The 15,036-nt window shown below is 41.9% G+C and overlaps 1 protein-coding gene across 3 annotated transcripts in view; it reads left to right on the plus strand.

The window, feature by feature from the left end:
• Positions 1-5,680: 5,680 nt before the first annotated feature.
• The window catches only part of MAP3K20 (mitogen-activated protein kinase kinase kinase 20), a 193,391-nt gene continuing 184,035 nt past the window's right edge, over positions 5,681-15,036 (plus strand). Inside the window, exon 1 of one of the 3 annotated variants that reach the window (XM_025404318.1) lies at positions 5,681-5,903. In XM_025404318.1, the coding sequence (XP_025260103.1) occupies positions 5,854-5,903 (50 nt within the window). In that variant the 5' untranslated portion in view covers positions 5,681-5,853. Of the gene's footprint in view, positions 5,904-6,066; positions 6,236-15,036 lie in introns of those variants that run through there. The other 2 variants (XM_025404317.1, XM_025404319.1) reach the window with 2 other exon arrangements.

The following is a 15,036-nucleotide window of genomic DNA, read 5'->3' on the forward strand; positions in this document are numbered from 1 at the left end:
CTCCTGCCTTGGCCTCCCAAGATTACTTCTTAACAGAGGATTGGAAAAGGCTTTCGAGAAAGGGAGCATTTTAGCTGGGCCTTGAAGACAGCAGAGGTGCTAGAAGAAAGTAATTAAAAGGAAAGCATGGAAATTGGAAAATGAATGATTCTATTTGTCATGAGGCCCATGGTGATGCGAGATAATGTTTGGGTTAGAAAAAGGAGGATTTGGGGTTATAACTTTGGGTTAGATAATGGAGGATTTTGAATGCACCCTAAAAAGCTTGGACTGACATATTAGGCAGTAAGGCATCCATAAAGGTTGTAAGCAAAGGTTTTTTAGTTTTGATAGGATTCTTCTACCTAATTTATTAGCTATTCCTTCTAAATTCATGTTAGTCCCTAATTAGATATGCATGCTTCCTAGGTCTTCATCCAAGTTGTTGAAATGTTCAACAGGGCAGGATAAAGAAGAGAGCCCAGTAACGTACCATTTAAACCCTTCTCCACCAGGGCGCATGATCCATTCATCAGCATTTGTGGCTCAGTTTTCAATCTAATAGAAATTCACTGTATTGTGTTGTCATCAGTTAAAATTTCCCTCTGATTTCTAAAGCCATCCTGAGAAACACTGTCAAATGTTTCACTGAAATCAGATCCACACTGACCTCCTATGATACCAGTAGCAAAAACTAGAAACATCTTGATTTCAGTGAACCCATGCTGGGATTCAGTGAATCCCAGTGTTCATATCCAAAGTCATTACCAGCCCTTCACTTAATAATACCACTTAATAATAAATAACTCCAGGATTCTGCCAGAAAATTATATCAGTTGTTATGTCTTTGGGAAGAGGTATATGAATTTCTTGCAATAAAGTAGAGTTAAGATTGAGTAGAAAGAACAGCAAGGCTCAGCCAGGCGTGGTGGCGCACACCTGTAATCCCAGCACTTTAGGAGGCTGAGGCAGGCGGATCATGAGGTCAGGAGTTTGAGACCAGACTGACCAACATGGTGAAGCCCTGTATCTACTAAAAATACAAAAATTAGCCCAGCATGGTGGCGTATACCTGTAATCCCAACTACTCAGGAGGCTGAGGCGGGATAATCACTTGAACATGGGAGGCAGAGGTTGCAGTGAGCCAAGATCGTGCCACAGAACTTCAGCGTGGGCAACTCAGTCTCAAAAAAAGAAAAAGAAAGCAAGGCTCAGTGCTGAATGGATGTGAAAAACTCAAGTTATGATTCAGTCAAAGTTTAGATCTAGTATTTTAAAGAAAAGTAGCATGGCAAACAACAGTAAAGAGTGAGCAGTGACTGGACTCAAGACTCAGATATGTAGGACTTTATTATCCCACATGACTATCAGACAGTATGGTCCCAAGGAAGGGACAGTTGTTTAAGGACTAGGCTGGCACCACATCCCAGATTTTCTAACATTTAGCAAAGTGCTCTCTTCCCTGCTTGATGCAGCTGCCCTCTTATGCTGCATCTTGAAGCAGAGAACACGGCAACCAACTCCCTTCAGACTCTAAAATAACAGTTCTCAAAATGTCTGGGAACCCTTTGGGGGATTTGTGAGGTCAGAACTCTTCATAAAAATATTGACACTCTCTCATGAGTATACAGTGGAATTTCCCAGAGGATACACGTAGTATGATATTGGAATAAATTCAGAAGCAGATATGAGAATCCAACTGTTGTCTACTAAGCCAAACATTAAAGAGATTTGCAAAAATGTAAAACAATGGCATTCTTTTAGTTTTTTAAAATTTGGGGCAATGGTCATTTTTCACTAAAATGTTATTTATGTTAACATAGGTAGGCTTATTGGCTTATTATTTTTAAGTTAATTATTTTTAACTTTTTTTTTTTTTTTGAGACAGAGTCTCGCTCTGTAGACAGGCTGGAGTGCAGTGGCGCCATCTCGGCTCACTGCAACCTCTGCCTCCCAGGTCCCGCCTCAAGCAATTCTCCTGCCTCAGCCTTCAGAGTAGCTGGGATTACAGGCGCGTGCCACCAGGCCCAGCTAATTTTTGTATTTTTAGTAGAGACGGGGTTTCACCATGTTGGCCAGGCTGGTCTCGAACTCCTGACCTTGTGATCCACCTGCCTCAGCTTCCCAAAGTGCTGGGATTACAACCGTGAGCCACCGCGCCCAGCTTTAATTTCTAATAGAATAAATATTGATAGATATGACTCACTTAAAAGCTATTTGGTATCCTCAGTGACTTTTTTAGAGTGTAATGGAGTCCTGAGACCAAAAAGTTTGAGAACTGCTTGATCTGAAAAAACAAGCCTGAAGTCCATCTTTTGCTCCCTGAGGGAAGGCAAGTTGCCCAACCTTTCCAAGACTTTTTCTGGCTCCATAGCATGGAATGATGACTTAAACTACCTGCTAGGGTTATTGTGAAGACTAAATGGGGAGAGTCTGTGTAAAACTCTTAATTCAGTGCATGGTGTATGACTATTCAGTAAATATTAACCATCTGTTATTATTATTGCTTCTGCTATTACTATTACTACTACTATGAGGGCTATTACTCCCTCCTGGCGATGTCTTTACTCAGATACATAAAGAACTTATTCTTTGAACTTGATAATGCTTTCAGGCCATTGCACTTGTTCCCTTTGCCTGGAATATCTTTTCCTCCTCGTCATTTCTTCTTGTATCAACTTTGAGCTTCTTTGACTTGGAAGCCTTCATTGACCTCTGAAAACTATGCTAGGTACCCTGCTGGAAGCCCCAATCTTTGCCCCTTTAAGAGCATACCACAGTGTAATTGCTTATGTCTTTGCTGGCTCTTCCATCGCACTCTGAAAACTCTGTGAGAGAAGGGACCACGCTTGTTCACTGCTATAATCATAAAGTTCAGCACAGTGCCTGGCAGTCGGTAAATGCTTGTTGAATACATCTTGTAAAAGTCTTCAATGTATCTTCTTGCCACACTGCTCTTTTCATGTCCCAGGGTGCCTAAATAAACTCGATATCCTGAATATTCTTGTAAATCTCTTTGATCCTCAAGTTAGATGTAAAAACTAAACTCAAACAATGATCTAGGCTTCATTTATAAGTTTAAGGTAATGGTTAAATGATTTACAGGATGTTTGATTACACATCTTATTTCTCTGGGATTCAGAGTTGTACAGGAGGTAAAGTCTTGGCCTTTGCATAAAAGTTGGGTAATTCTTAGCTATGATCTGGGCATAGACTATAAACAATTTAAGATGGAGAACTAACACGGCTAGAGAAAATGCCCTGGGTGCCAGCTTGCACCATAACTCTTACCACTATAAGAGGGGAGGATAAAGACTGCTTTCTTCCTTTTAGTTGCCATTCCTTCTGCCATTCATAGAATTTATGTCTGCACTTTTCTCATCCACTGAGAGCTGGTGGCAGTTTCAGAATATCTATTGGAAGAGGGGCTTAGAGGAAACAGTCGCATTGAATAGGGAGGTAGGAAAGTTTTTCCTTAAGCTATATTTGTATTTTTCAACTTAGATTGCATGTTTCTTTTGGAGAATGTTCTTGGATATAAGAGGGTGCTAAGGACTTCCAAGCCACCCCACTGCTAAGAGTACATCTATTTTTAGTGTGGAAACATTTGAAGTAAACGAATAGACAGGTTTGATAAGAGAGGATTGACTAGATCTCTTTTATTATTGCTTTTCACACAGGTAAACCTCAACTCTGCCTGGTGAGCATTAACCAATTCAAAAAAGATTTGAAAGTTCAAAAAAGCAGTCAGTGTTGAGAACACATACTAGACTATATTTATTAGGTCTGGGGCCCTAAAAGATCAGTATAATCAATAGGAAATAGGCAGCTTGACAAAAGAAAAACCAAACTTGAGGCAATCAGTTTATCATGCAATCATTATATATTTATTTCAGCTATGGACAATACATATGCCGATACCACAGAATAGAAGATGTGACCTCAAAGGGCTTGCAACCTATTTGGGAAGACAAGTAAATGTCTACTAGATTATCATTTAAGCATACTTCTGAGACTAATCTTTAGTGTTCCTTGTTCCTGCTGGTTATTCTCTTGGCCTAATTATGTGAGGAAAACAGAATGAAGGAAAAGGGATGGGAAGCAAGGGCGATGTGGCTAAAAATATTAATGCTCTTAAGCCATGTGCTCCAAATTTAAAGCAATACATTCATGGTTTTAAAGCTGGGACCTGTAACTAACTTCTAATTAGTCCTTCTTATTTTGTAGAGGAGGAAACTGTGGCCTATCCTGCAAAGCACTCTAGCTGATAACCGGTGGCTCTAAAATCAGAAGTCAGGTTCTCTGACTCTCAGTCTAGTGTCCTTTCCATCACAAACAAGTGCTTCTGAAGGTAAGGTAAAATGACTGGAGTCTTCCTACGCCTGGGGTCTATGCTAAAGAGCCTTAGTTTTTCCTTGAATGGATAGGATGGAATTATTTGAATTATTTTATTAGACCTGCATTACAAATTTTTGTAGCATGGCAATTTTCATCAATTCTAATTTCTCAGTTATCAAAATACAATTTATTAATGCTAAAATCTCCAGTCCTTATCAAAGGGCAAATTAATTTGAATATCAGACTAATACATTGCTTTTTAACCTCTATTCACCCATCTCTCCGCTTTCATATCTTTAACCTATTGAATGACTTACAAATTTTCTATTTCACTCTTGACCTCTTTTCTGAATTTCAGTTTCATATTTCAGTTGCTGCATCTCTACCTGTTTTTACTTCTATGACCTCAAACTCAACATGAAGCCAGCTTCCCTTTCACGTATTCCTATTTCTGTCAATGACACCATCATTCTTCCAGTCATCCAGGTCTGAAATCTTGGCATCATCTCTCCTCTTCTTCTCTTCTAAATCTTGCCGCTTCTCTTCTAAATCTTGTGGGTTACCAATTTCTGTGCCCTCTTGCTGAAATATTTAATATTTCTCTCAATTCCATTTCTTCTTCTTTTTTTTTTTTTTAAAGACAGAGTCTCACTCTCATCCAGGCTGCAGTGCAGTGATGCGATTGTGTTTCACTTCAGACTCGACTTCCCCAGCTCAAGCGATTCTCCCAACTCAGCCTCCCAAGTAGCTGGGACTATAGATGCGTGGCACCACACCGGGCTAAGTTTTTGATTTTTTTAGAGATGAGGTCTCACTATGTTACCCAGTCAGGTCTCAAGTGATCCCCTCAGCTTGATCTCCCAAAGTGCTGGGATTACAAGCACCACACCCAGCCCATTTCTTTTTTTTAATTCCATTTCTTACACCCTAACTCAGGTCCTCATGATCCCACAACCGGGTGGTGACAATAGCTACCACTCATCCTGGTCCCATCCTAGCAACCCAACCTACAACTACTGTGGACTACTCTCTCAAAATTACAGTTTAAACAAAAACACAAACACCCGTTTCACCCCTTTGATTCTAATTTTTCACTGCTCCCCGGTGTCCATGGATAATAAAATTCAAATTCAAACTCCTGGATAATGTTGCCCATGCCTTGCCACCTCCTCGCACTTTTCCTTCACAAAACCATCCTCCCCAATCAGAAATTTCTTTTCTTCCCAACGCCCACCTCTACCTTTGGCTTAGGCCTGTAATGGACTCTGGTTCCTCATCTGAACTCTGCTCTGTTAAAGTTACCAACTACAGCAGCGGACCACGGCCCCTCCTCAAAATTCCAGAGGTACCTACTGATCTTTCTAGGGAGGCAGCCTTCAGACCTGTGTTCCCAGAAATCTCTACGTTTGTCCCTTTCCCAACTAGAGAATTAACTCTTGCAGGGCACAAAACAGCCTCTATTTCTTTGCGTCCCCGGCGCCTGTTTGTTGAAGACTGAGTTGAAGGAGTAGCAGGTGGTGTTAACTCGTCAAAAAGATGGTGGCCAGGGGGAACACCCCCACAGCTCTCCCCCGACAGCAGGGCAGGTGTGCCTGGGGGCCTCGGCGGGTGCCGGGGCGCGGGGCGGATGGTGCCCCCCGTGCGCAGGCCAGGGAGGCCCAAGCGCCTTCCCCACGCCCCGCTCGCCCGCGCGTGTGAGGGGAGGGCTGCCCGGCCGTTCCGCGCCGGGAGGTAGGTGGTGCTGTTGCCGTGACTGTCTTCCTCATTGGCGCCGGGCAGAGAGGCGGAATGTTCAACTCCTGACTCCGGCGGAAGCGTGGGAGCCGCGCGGGCCGCTGTCGTCCCAACCCCCGCCGCCCTCGTCGCGCGCGGGGCCTCCGCGCCCCCGGCTGCTGCTCGCGCCCGGCCTGGGAGCCAGGTAGGGTCCAGGCTGGAGCCCGCGGAGGGCGGGGAGGGAGGGGGCGAGGCCCGCCGCGCTCGCGAGTCGTCCTCGCGTCTTGGGGCCGAGGTTCCGCCGGGGCCCGGGAGTCCAGGCGGCCTCGGGATGCTACTTGGGGCTCCTCTCCCTGACCCAGGACCCGCGCGGCGGCGGCGGCGGCCGGAGCGAGCGTTCGCCGCGCCGGAGGAGTCCTCGCGGGACCTTGGCCGCGGCGCCGCCAAGTGCGGTTCGGGAAAGTTCGGGCCAGTCCCACGGAGAAGTTGGTGCCTGGAGGCGCGGGGCGCAGGCCGGAGCGGCTCGGGATTCCGCGGCCCTGGGCGTGCGGCACGGGCAGGGGCTCTGCAAACAGGAGAGCCGGCCAAGCAGCGGGTGGTTGGGGCACTGTCGGGAGGGGAACCGCGAGGCCCCCAAATCAGGGCAGGATGCAGGCCACTTCCCAGCACTCGCTGTGCGTGCGAGGAGGGACGACGAACTTCTGCTTTTCTAAGAACTCGGCCGCTAGCGGTGTTGCTTTCCATCCATTTTCTTTCATTCTGTTTTCCTCACGTAATTAGGCCATGCGAATAACCAGCAGGAACAATGAACACTAAAGATTAGTTTTACAAACATGCGTAAATGTATCCAGAGCCACCCAGAGCCGCCGCTCCCCGCCCTTCCTTCCCCGGGCTTGGGCAGCGTGGAGCGCCCGCCCTCTCGGGCTTCCCCCTTTCCTCCCACCGGAGCCCGGGTTGTCCCCTTTGGCGACCCTCAGGCAGCCGTCTTTTTGTGGGCTCCCAGACCTGCACCAGGCCCAGAAGTACTTACCCAGGCCGCCGCCTCGCCTGGCCTCGCTTGCCCATGACAGCTTTCAGAAAACTTTAATTCAGGACTGGCTAGATGACATCCGATTGCCTAAAAAAAATTTTTAAAAAGGTTATCTCTGTTAGATCACCGAAAATGTTATGTTTCTGATGCGCTTTGAGATCGCGCATAAGCACTGTTTATGGGGAACTTAATTACTATTTTTGTTAGTTTCTGTAATAATGAAAGCAACACAATTTAGGGGCCCATTCCAAGTATAGTACAGTAAGCAGCTCTCATTAATAATGGTGTGTGAGAATCGTCTTACAGAGTGAATTTGAGGATATTTGAATTAAGATTGTTGAAAACAGTACTTACTTTAACCCCAAAGCTGTTTTAGGAGAGACTTCTTGTTTCCCTGACCTTCCTTGAAATTAACAGCTAGGATTTAGTGGATCCAAACCTCCAAACACGTTTAAAGACAAAAATAAACAAGTGATTCAAGGCTAGTTAATGTCCTCCTTGTAGTAGGCCTATCTCCACAGTGAAATTTCACTTGTTTTTCAATTTTCAAAAAAAAAAAAAAAGGTGATGGCTGCATTTTAATTATGTTTATGGTCATTTGTAGAGTATTTGTTTTAAATTCCTGCTACTATAGTGAGAGATTTAGGAGACTGTAAATGAATACGAATTTAGTTTGGGAATAGAGAATTAAGATAAAAATAGTCTTTTGGACCCCTGCAATGTTTATTTTAATCTTTCACAATTTAATTCCTATAACTTTTTGAGATTATTTGGGGAGTTTTTTAACTGCAAAATATTGTTGTTTAAATAAAAAAATTTAGTGATAATAATTCCAGAGTAAATGACCATGATGCAATTGCAAGGACTTTCTTGTCTAAAAAAGCAAATAAATGATTGATCTGTTTTTCTTATTCTTTTAGGGAATATATAAGGACACAGTAAAGAGAGGGAAATAGAGAAAAATATCCAAATATTAAACACGCGGACTTGGATCTAAAAATGGATGGTCAAAGATCTTGGGAACTAAGGGGCCTTCTTGCCAAATAAGGAAACTTGGCAAGTTGCACTGTGTATTTTAACTTAGCACAAGAGTGAGTGTTATTGGCAATATATTGGCTCAGAGCCTATCAGGAATGAGCAGTGAAACTGACTTCGATAGGGCTACAAAATTATAAATAGGAGGTATGAGGGGTGTGGAGTGAATAATCCAGTCATCAGAGAAAACACTGAAGAAATTACAATGATGTTTCATGAAAAGAAGTCAGATGTAAGGTGAAGCTATTGGTGTGGAGTGAAAGAGCAAAATGGACAGTTTATTTTAGAAATTGGTAGATTCAGAAGAGATGAATCAATGTTTTTTGTTTGTTTGTTTGTTTGTTTGTTTGTTTTTTCTTAAACTGGAAAAAGGTGTTGTAGGGATATAGTGCTTCTTGGAATAAGATAGCCCTATGTCTGTATCCTGAGACGTTGGAAATAAAAATGAATTTAGATCACTTGTTTTCCATTTTATTCTACCCAGGACAGATTGACAGGGTGAGTGTCTTGTCTATCTAAATGTAATATGAACAGTTAAGGCCCCTTTTGGTCTTACTGCAAGGAAGATTTAGGCTAGTCTTTTGGCAGCTATTAACTTTGCCTCAGTAGACACAAATAAGCAGAGTTCCAGCTGTGACCAGAAAATTGTACCTGGTAAGGTAAGAGGACTATGAATGCTAGAGCTTAGCTTTATTTGATGGATACATGGGTGCTCTTATGTCAGACCCTCCTACGGAAAGCTGAAGCATCGATTACACCCTAATAGCTGTTAAGTAATCCCAGCACAGTAGAATCTGTGAGAACAAAGCAGCCACACATTTGACACCTTAACCCCAGTGTCTTCAATTGTAATAGGAAATTAAAGCCTCAAATTGAACTTTAGGTGGATGGTAAGCAATCCAGTAATTACTGTAATAAGAAAAGAGTTAGTTTAAATAGGGAAAACAAAAGGCAAAGTAGGAGGAGGAGGCAGAATGTTATTAACAAAAAGTCACGATATGGTAGAAAACAGTGATAGGACTTTGGAGTCAGGCCTGAATTTGACACAAGTTGTGTCACCTGTAAGGTAGTTGGCTTGAGCTACTTTCATACCCTTGATCCTCAGTTTTCTCACTCAATATAAGTTAGAGACAGTAGTACCTGCTTCTAAGGATAAGTACAGTCATGTGTCCATTAATGATGGGTATACGTTCTGAGAGAACTGCATTGTTAGGTGATGTAGTTGTGTAAACACTGCAGAGTGCACTTACGCAAACCTAGATGCTATAGCCTACTACACACGTAGGCTGTGTGAGATAGCCTGTTGCTGCTAGGCTACAGACCTATGCAGCATGCTACTGTACTGAATAGGCAATTGTAACACAATAATAAGTATTTCTATCGAAAAATAGAAAAGGCACAGTAAAAATACAGTATAAAATATACGGTATCAAAGATAAAAAGTGGTACACCTGTATAGGGCACTTACCATGATTGGAGCTTGCAGGACTGGAAGTTGTTCTGGGCAAGTCAGTGAGTGAGTGGTGAGGGAATGTGAAGGCCCAGGACATCACTGTACACTACTGTAGACTTTATAAACACTATACACTTAGGCTCTACTAGATTTATTTAAACATTTTTCTTCAATAATAAATTAACCTTAGCTTGCTGTAACTTTTTTGCTTTATAAACTTTAAACTTTTTTTTTTTAACTTTTTGAATCTTTTGAAATAACACTTAGCTTAAAACACAAACACATTGTACAGCTATACAAAAATTCTTTATATCCTTAGTCTGTCAGATTTTTTTTCTATTTTTAAATTTAAAAAATTGTTTTGCTCCTTAACCTTTGTTAAAAACTAAGAGACACACACATCAGCCTAGCCCCACACAGGGTTAGGATCGTCAATATCACTGCTTTCTACCTCCACATCTTGTCTCACTGGAAGGTCTTCAGGGGCAGTAATGTGTATGGAACTGCCATCTCCTATGATAACAATGCCTTCTTCTGGACACCTCCTGAAGGACCTACCTCAGTTAACTTTTTTTTTTTTTTTAAGTGGAAAGAGTATACTCTAAAATGAGGATTTAAAAGTATAGTAAATACATAAATGAGTAACACTCATTTATTGTCCTTATCAAGCATTGTGCACTGTACGTAATTGTATGTACCATACCTTTATACGGCTGGCAGCGTAATAAGTTTGTTTACACCAGTGTCACCACAAACACATGAGTAATGCATTGTGCTATGATGTTAGGAAACTGTGCCATCACTCAGCAATAGGAATTTTTCAGCTTTATTATAATCGTATGGGATCGCTGTTATATATGCAGTCCATTGTTGACTAAAACATAGTTATGTGGTGCATGACTTTATGAGAAAGCACATAGAAATGCTCGTGACAGTGCATGAAAATTCAGCCACTGTATCAGTGTGGTAAAGAAGGATGTTTTACTACATTTTTCAAGTTATACACAGAGCTGCTTGCCCACTGCCCTAGTCTGTTTTCTGCTGCCAGACCAGTCTATCACAGCCTGGGTAATTTACAAGGAACAAGGGTAATTTATTTGGTTTATGGTTCTGGAGCCTGGAAAGTCCAGGAACATGGCTGTGGCATCTGGCGAGAATCACCCATTGTGGAAGGGTGGAAGGCGAAAGCAAGCCATGAAAGACAAAGAGAAAAAGTGAACTCCTGAGGTAATTAACCTACTCCCAGGCTAACAGCGAGAATCCATTTATGACCTAATCACCTCTTAAAGGTTCTGCTTCCCAGTACTGTTACATTAGCAACGAAGTAATTAAATTTCAACATGAATATTGGTGGGCGCATTCCTACCATAACACTCAGCTCTTCCAGCTAAGGCTTGCCTTTGGTACCCTGTCCCGTTCCCAAGTCATACTTATGTAGTGGGTAGGTAGGTTTTCATAACTCCTCTCCTGCTTAGGGTTTCTAAAGTATGCTTTAGAACCACTTGGAACCATTCTTATAGCTGATTTTGAGCAAGGCCCAACACCGTTCTTTCTGGATTCATCTCCGGGCTTCCATTTAAGAAAACCAAAAAGAAAAGGAAAGAACTTCTGTCTGCACATCATGTAGTAAATCTTTACTTATTAAACTTTTCTACCAAAGTACTCTGTTGTGGGGAAAAATGAATGTTTTCCTTCAAGAATTTGTCCATATAGCCACAGATAACCCAATGCAAGCAAGTACTTGCTTTAAAATTTTGTATTTAATCTTAAAAATTTATGTGGATTTTGCATTCTCTTCTGTCCTTCTCTGTTTTACTTAAATTGAACAAATTGATACAAACAGATACATATTTATTCCCCCAGATCTTTTTTCTTTAGAAACAGAGTCTTGCTATGTTGTCCAGGCTGGCCTTGAACTCCTGTGCTCTAGCAATCCTCCCACCTGAACTTTCCCAGTAGCTGGGGTTAAGGGTATGTGCCACCTTGCCTGGCTTATTCCCCATAGTGTTAAAGTGAAATTGATGCTGTAGGACAGCTGTTTATTCATACCACCACCTGCACAATACTGTATAATACCACATATGGGAATAAGCACACGAGGAACATGGGATTGGTCCTAATAAAGAGTCCTGCACCATTAAGCTGTGCAGCCCAATACTGCATGGGGTGGTGCAATTCCATTTTGCTGATAAAAGAATAGGGTAGATCATCATCCAAAGAGTTTTGATGTTAGGTGATTATACACTGGCTTTCAAGACAAAGAAACCTCTTTGCTCTGGGAATGCGGGGGAAGGAAGAGGAAAGTTTTAGGATAGAAACCTGGAATGTGGCTCTTAGCTTCCCACCCAGTTTGGGAGGAGAAATTGAAGAAGATGGCCAAATCATTTCCATTATTTCCATCACTGATGTGGTTCACTGTGCTTCTCCATGATGTTTGGTGTCGGGTTCATAACTGCCTCCCTCAGAAAAGGAAGGAGACCGTCTATACTTTATAGTAGATTAGTCATCAACTCACAGGGTTGGAGTGGGTCTTAAAGTGGATTCATTCTGCTTTCCTAGCTGATGCGAGTCTCCCACTCCCACTCCACACCCCACGTCTCATTGAACTCTCTTGGTGGTGGGTCACTCGCTACTAAAGAGGGTGGCAGATTTTCTTGTTGGCCAACTCTAAACCAGGAATCCTCTTTTTTTTTTTTTTTTGAGACAGGGTCTCACTTTGTGCAGTGGCACAATCATAGCTTATGGCAACCTTGAACTCCTGGGCCCAAACTATCCTCCCACCTCAGACTCTCAAGTAGCAGGGACTACAGGCATGAACCACCACACCTGGCTAAGTTTTATTTATTTATTTTTTGTAGAGATGGAATCTGACTATGCTGCCCAAGTTGGTCTTAAATGCCTGACCTCAAGCAATACTCCCACTTTGGCCTCCCAAAGAACAAGGAATTCTTTCTGTAACTTTCATCCACAGATAGCCTTGCCTCTTGATCATCAAAACATAATATAAGGTCTTAGTCTTCCCTAGTTTTACCATCCCCTTTCCTTTCACCCTCCATCTTACGTTGGGGTTACCATGTTTTAACCCTTGCATTCACCCTTCTCAGGGAGTGTTCATTCCAGGTACTCAGTCCAAAGCTGTACCTGTCTGTCAGCAGCCAGGATGGTCTGATATACTTTCTATTTGACAGAAAACAGTTTGGGGTACAAACGAGCTGAGTAGCAGCAAGACCTAGGGTGGGAGCAGGATAGGTGGTAGGTGGCGAATTTAAGTGAGCCTTGTGTACTCATGGGCTATGACTTTCTCCCCATCCTCAGTCCTGACACCTGTGAATTCCTCTTCTAGCCAAGCCCTAGAAATCCCTGCTCTCCGTGCACCCTCACTTTATTCAACTCTGGCCCCATTCTCCTCATGCCACAAGAAGCTCCCAGTTACTCAACACAGCAAGCCCACGCAGCGGCCCATGCTGTGGCCGTAGGTTGTATCCAATTCGTTTCCTAGTTGGGCTTCTGTTTGAGCACAGACATGTTTCCACGCAGCATTTCTGTGGCATAAGTGCTCCAACCAACTACATTCCTGTGCCTCCCATCTTTTACTTCTGGTAACAATGTTTTTGGTAAGGAAGTGTGTTGTGGAAGTTGATTTTTATTAATTGAAATATTAAATTACTTTATTTCAATAAGAATGTTTAGTTTATTTTTATTCTTACCATTGCTCTAACTAGAGAGTTACATTACTCTTATGGTAAAGATAGAGGAGGGGGAAAACATGAAACAATGGCTATTCTATTTTTTAGATTCTTATTTAAAGTTGAGTTCTCTCAGATATCCATACCTAAAGTCTTATTTACTGAACCCAACCTACTCTGTATAAGATATACTATATTTTGAACTAGAAATTCCATTTGACCCAGCCATCCCATTACTGGATATATACCCAAAGGATTATAAATCATGCTGCTATAAAGACACATGCACACATATGTTTATTGCTGCACTATTCACAATAGCAAAGACTTGAAATCAACCCAAATGTCCATCAATGATAGACTGGATTAAGAAAATGTGGCACATATACACCATGGAATACTATGCAGCCATAAAAAAAGATGAGTTCATGTCCTTTGTAGGGACATGGATGCAGCTGGAAACCATCATTCCCAGCAAACTATCACAAGAACAGAAAACCAAACACTGCATGTTCTCACTCATAGGTGGGAATTGAGCAATGAGAAGACTTGGACACAGGTTGGGGAACATCACACACTGGGGTCTGTCGTGGGGTGGTGGGAGGGGGAAGGAATAGCATTAGGAGATATACCTAATGTAAATGACAAGTTAATGGGTGCAGCACACCAGCATGGCACATGTATACATATGTAACAAACCTGCACGTTGTGCATATGTAACCCTAGAACTTAAAGTATATATTTTTTTTTTTAAAAAAAAAAGATAAACTATTTTTCTAGGAGCAGTCTTGGAGGAAGAAGGGAAATATCTATGGTAGACACAGTACTGGTTGGTTCTATTCATATACCTAGTCTTCAACTTTTATTTTTTTATTTTTATTTTTTTTTGAGACAGAGTCTCACTGTCACCCAGGCTGGAGTCATAGCTCACTGCAGCCTCGACCTCCTGGGCTCAAGCGATCCTCCTGCCTCAGCCTTCCAGAGTGCTGGGATTACAAGTGTGAGCCACTGTACCCAGTCAGCTTTTATCTTTTTTAGTTATTAAAAAAAAAAAATAGTAGAACAGCAGTCCTGTTGAGGAATAGAATCTTTGACTCTTTGACCTTGGTGTTACAGATAAATACACTAAACCAGAGCCTTCCTCAGTTTTTTGAAGATAAGACTCAGGGGAACAAAAATTGCAGAACAGTGATTCCAAGTGGTGTTCTTTTAATACACATGATGACAAAGCACATTTTATTAATTTATTCACTGATCTATGTTAAAGAGGCTGAAATAATATTAGCATAAATATCAAGGCAGCAAGTTTGGCAAAATAATTTGCTAAATATTGAAAGCTCTTTTCAAAGAGTATCTTTTTTGTCATATCCAGGTCATGATAAAACAAGTTAAGTTTTTCTTCCTATATTGTATAAAAAGTAAACTGGCAACCTTACTTTTTGAAGAAGGGGGAAAGGGAAGTATGAATTAGGGACAGGAAAAAGAGGAAGGATCTAAATTCAGAAATACAGGCCCATATGAAACCACAAGATAGAAACATCCAGAGAAAGTTCAAAGACCTTTTTTCTAGTAAAGTTAATCCTTTCATAAAGTAGATTTTTATTTTTATTTTTACTTTTAGAAATGAGATCTCCCTGTGTTGCCCGGCTGGGCTCAAGTGATCCTCCAGCCTCGGCCTCCCAAAATGCTGGGATTGCAGGTGTGAGCCACTGTGCCCAGCCAAAGTAGATTTAATTTCTTAAAAAAATCGTCACTTGCAGGTATTGGATAAGCAGGTTATAGCTTTCCTGGGTTAGATGGCC

Source organism: Theropithecus gelada, chromosome 12 (assembly GCF_003255815.1).
Source record: "Theropithecus gelada isolate Dixy chromosome 12, Tgel_1.0, whole genome shotgun sequence".
Classification (NCBI taxonomy): Eukaryota; Metazoa; Chordata; class Mammalia; order Primates; family Cercopithecidae; genus Theropithecus; species Theropithecus gelada.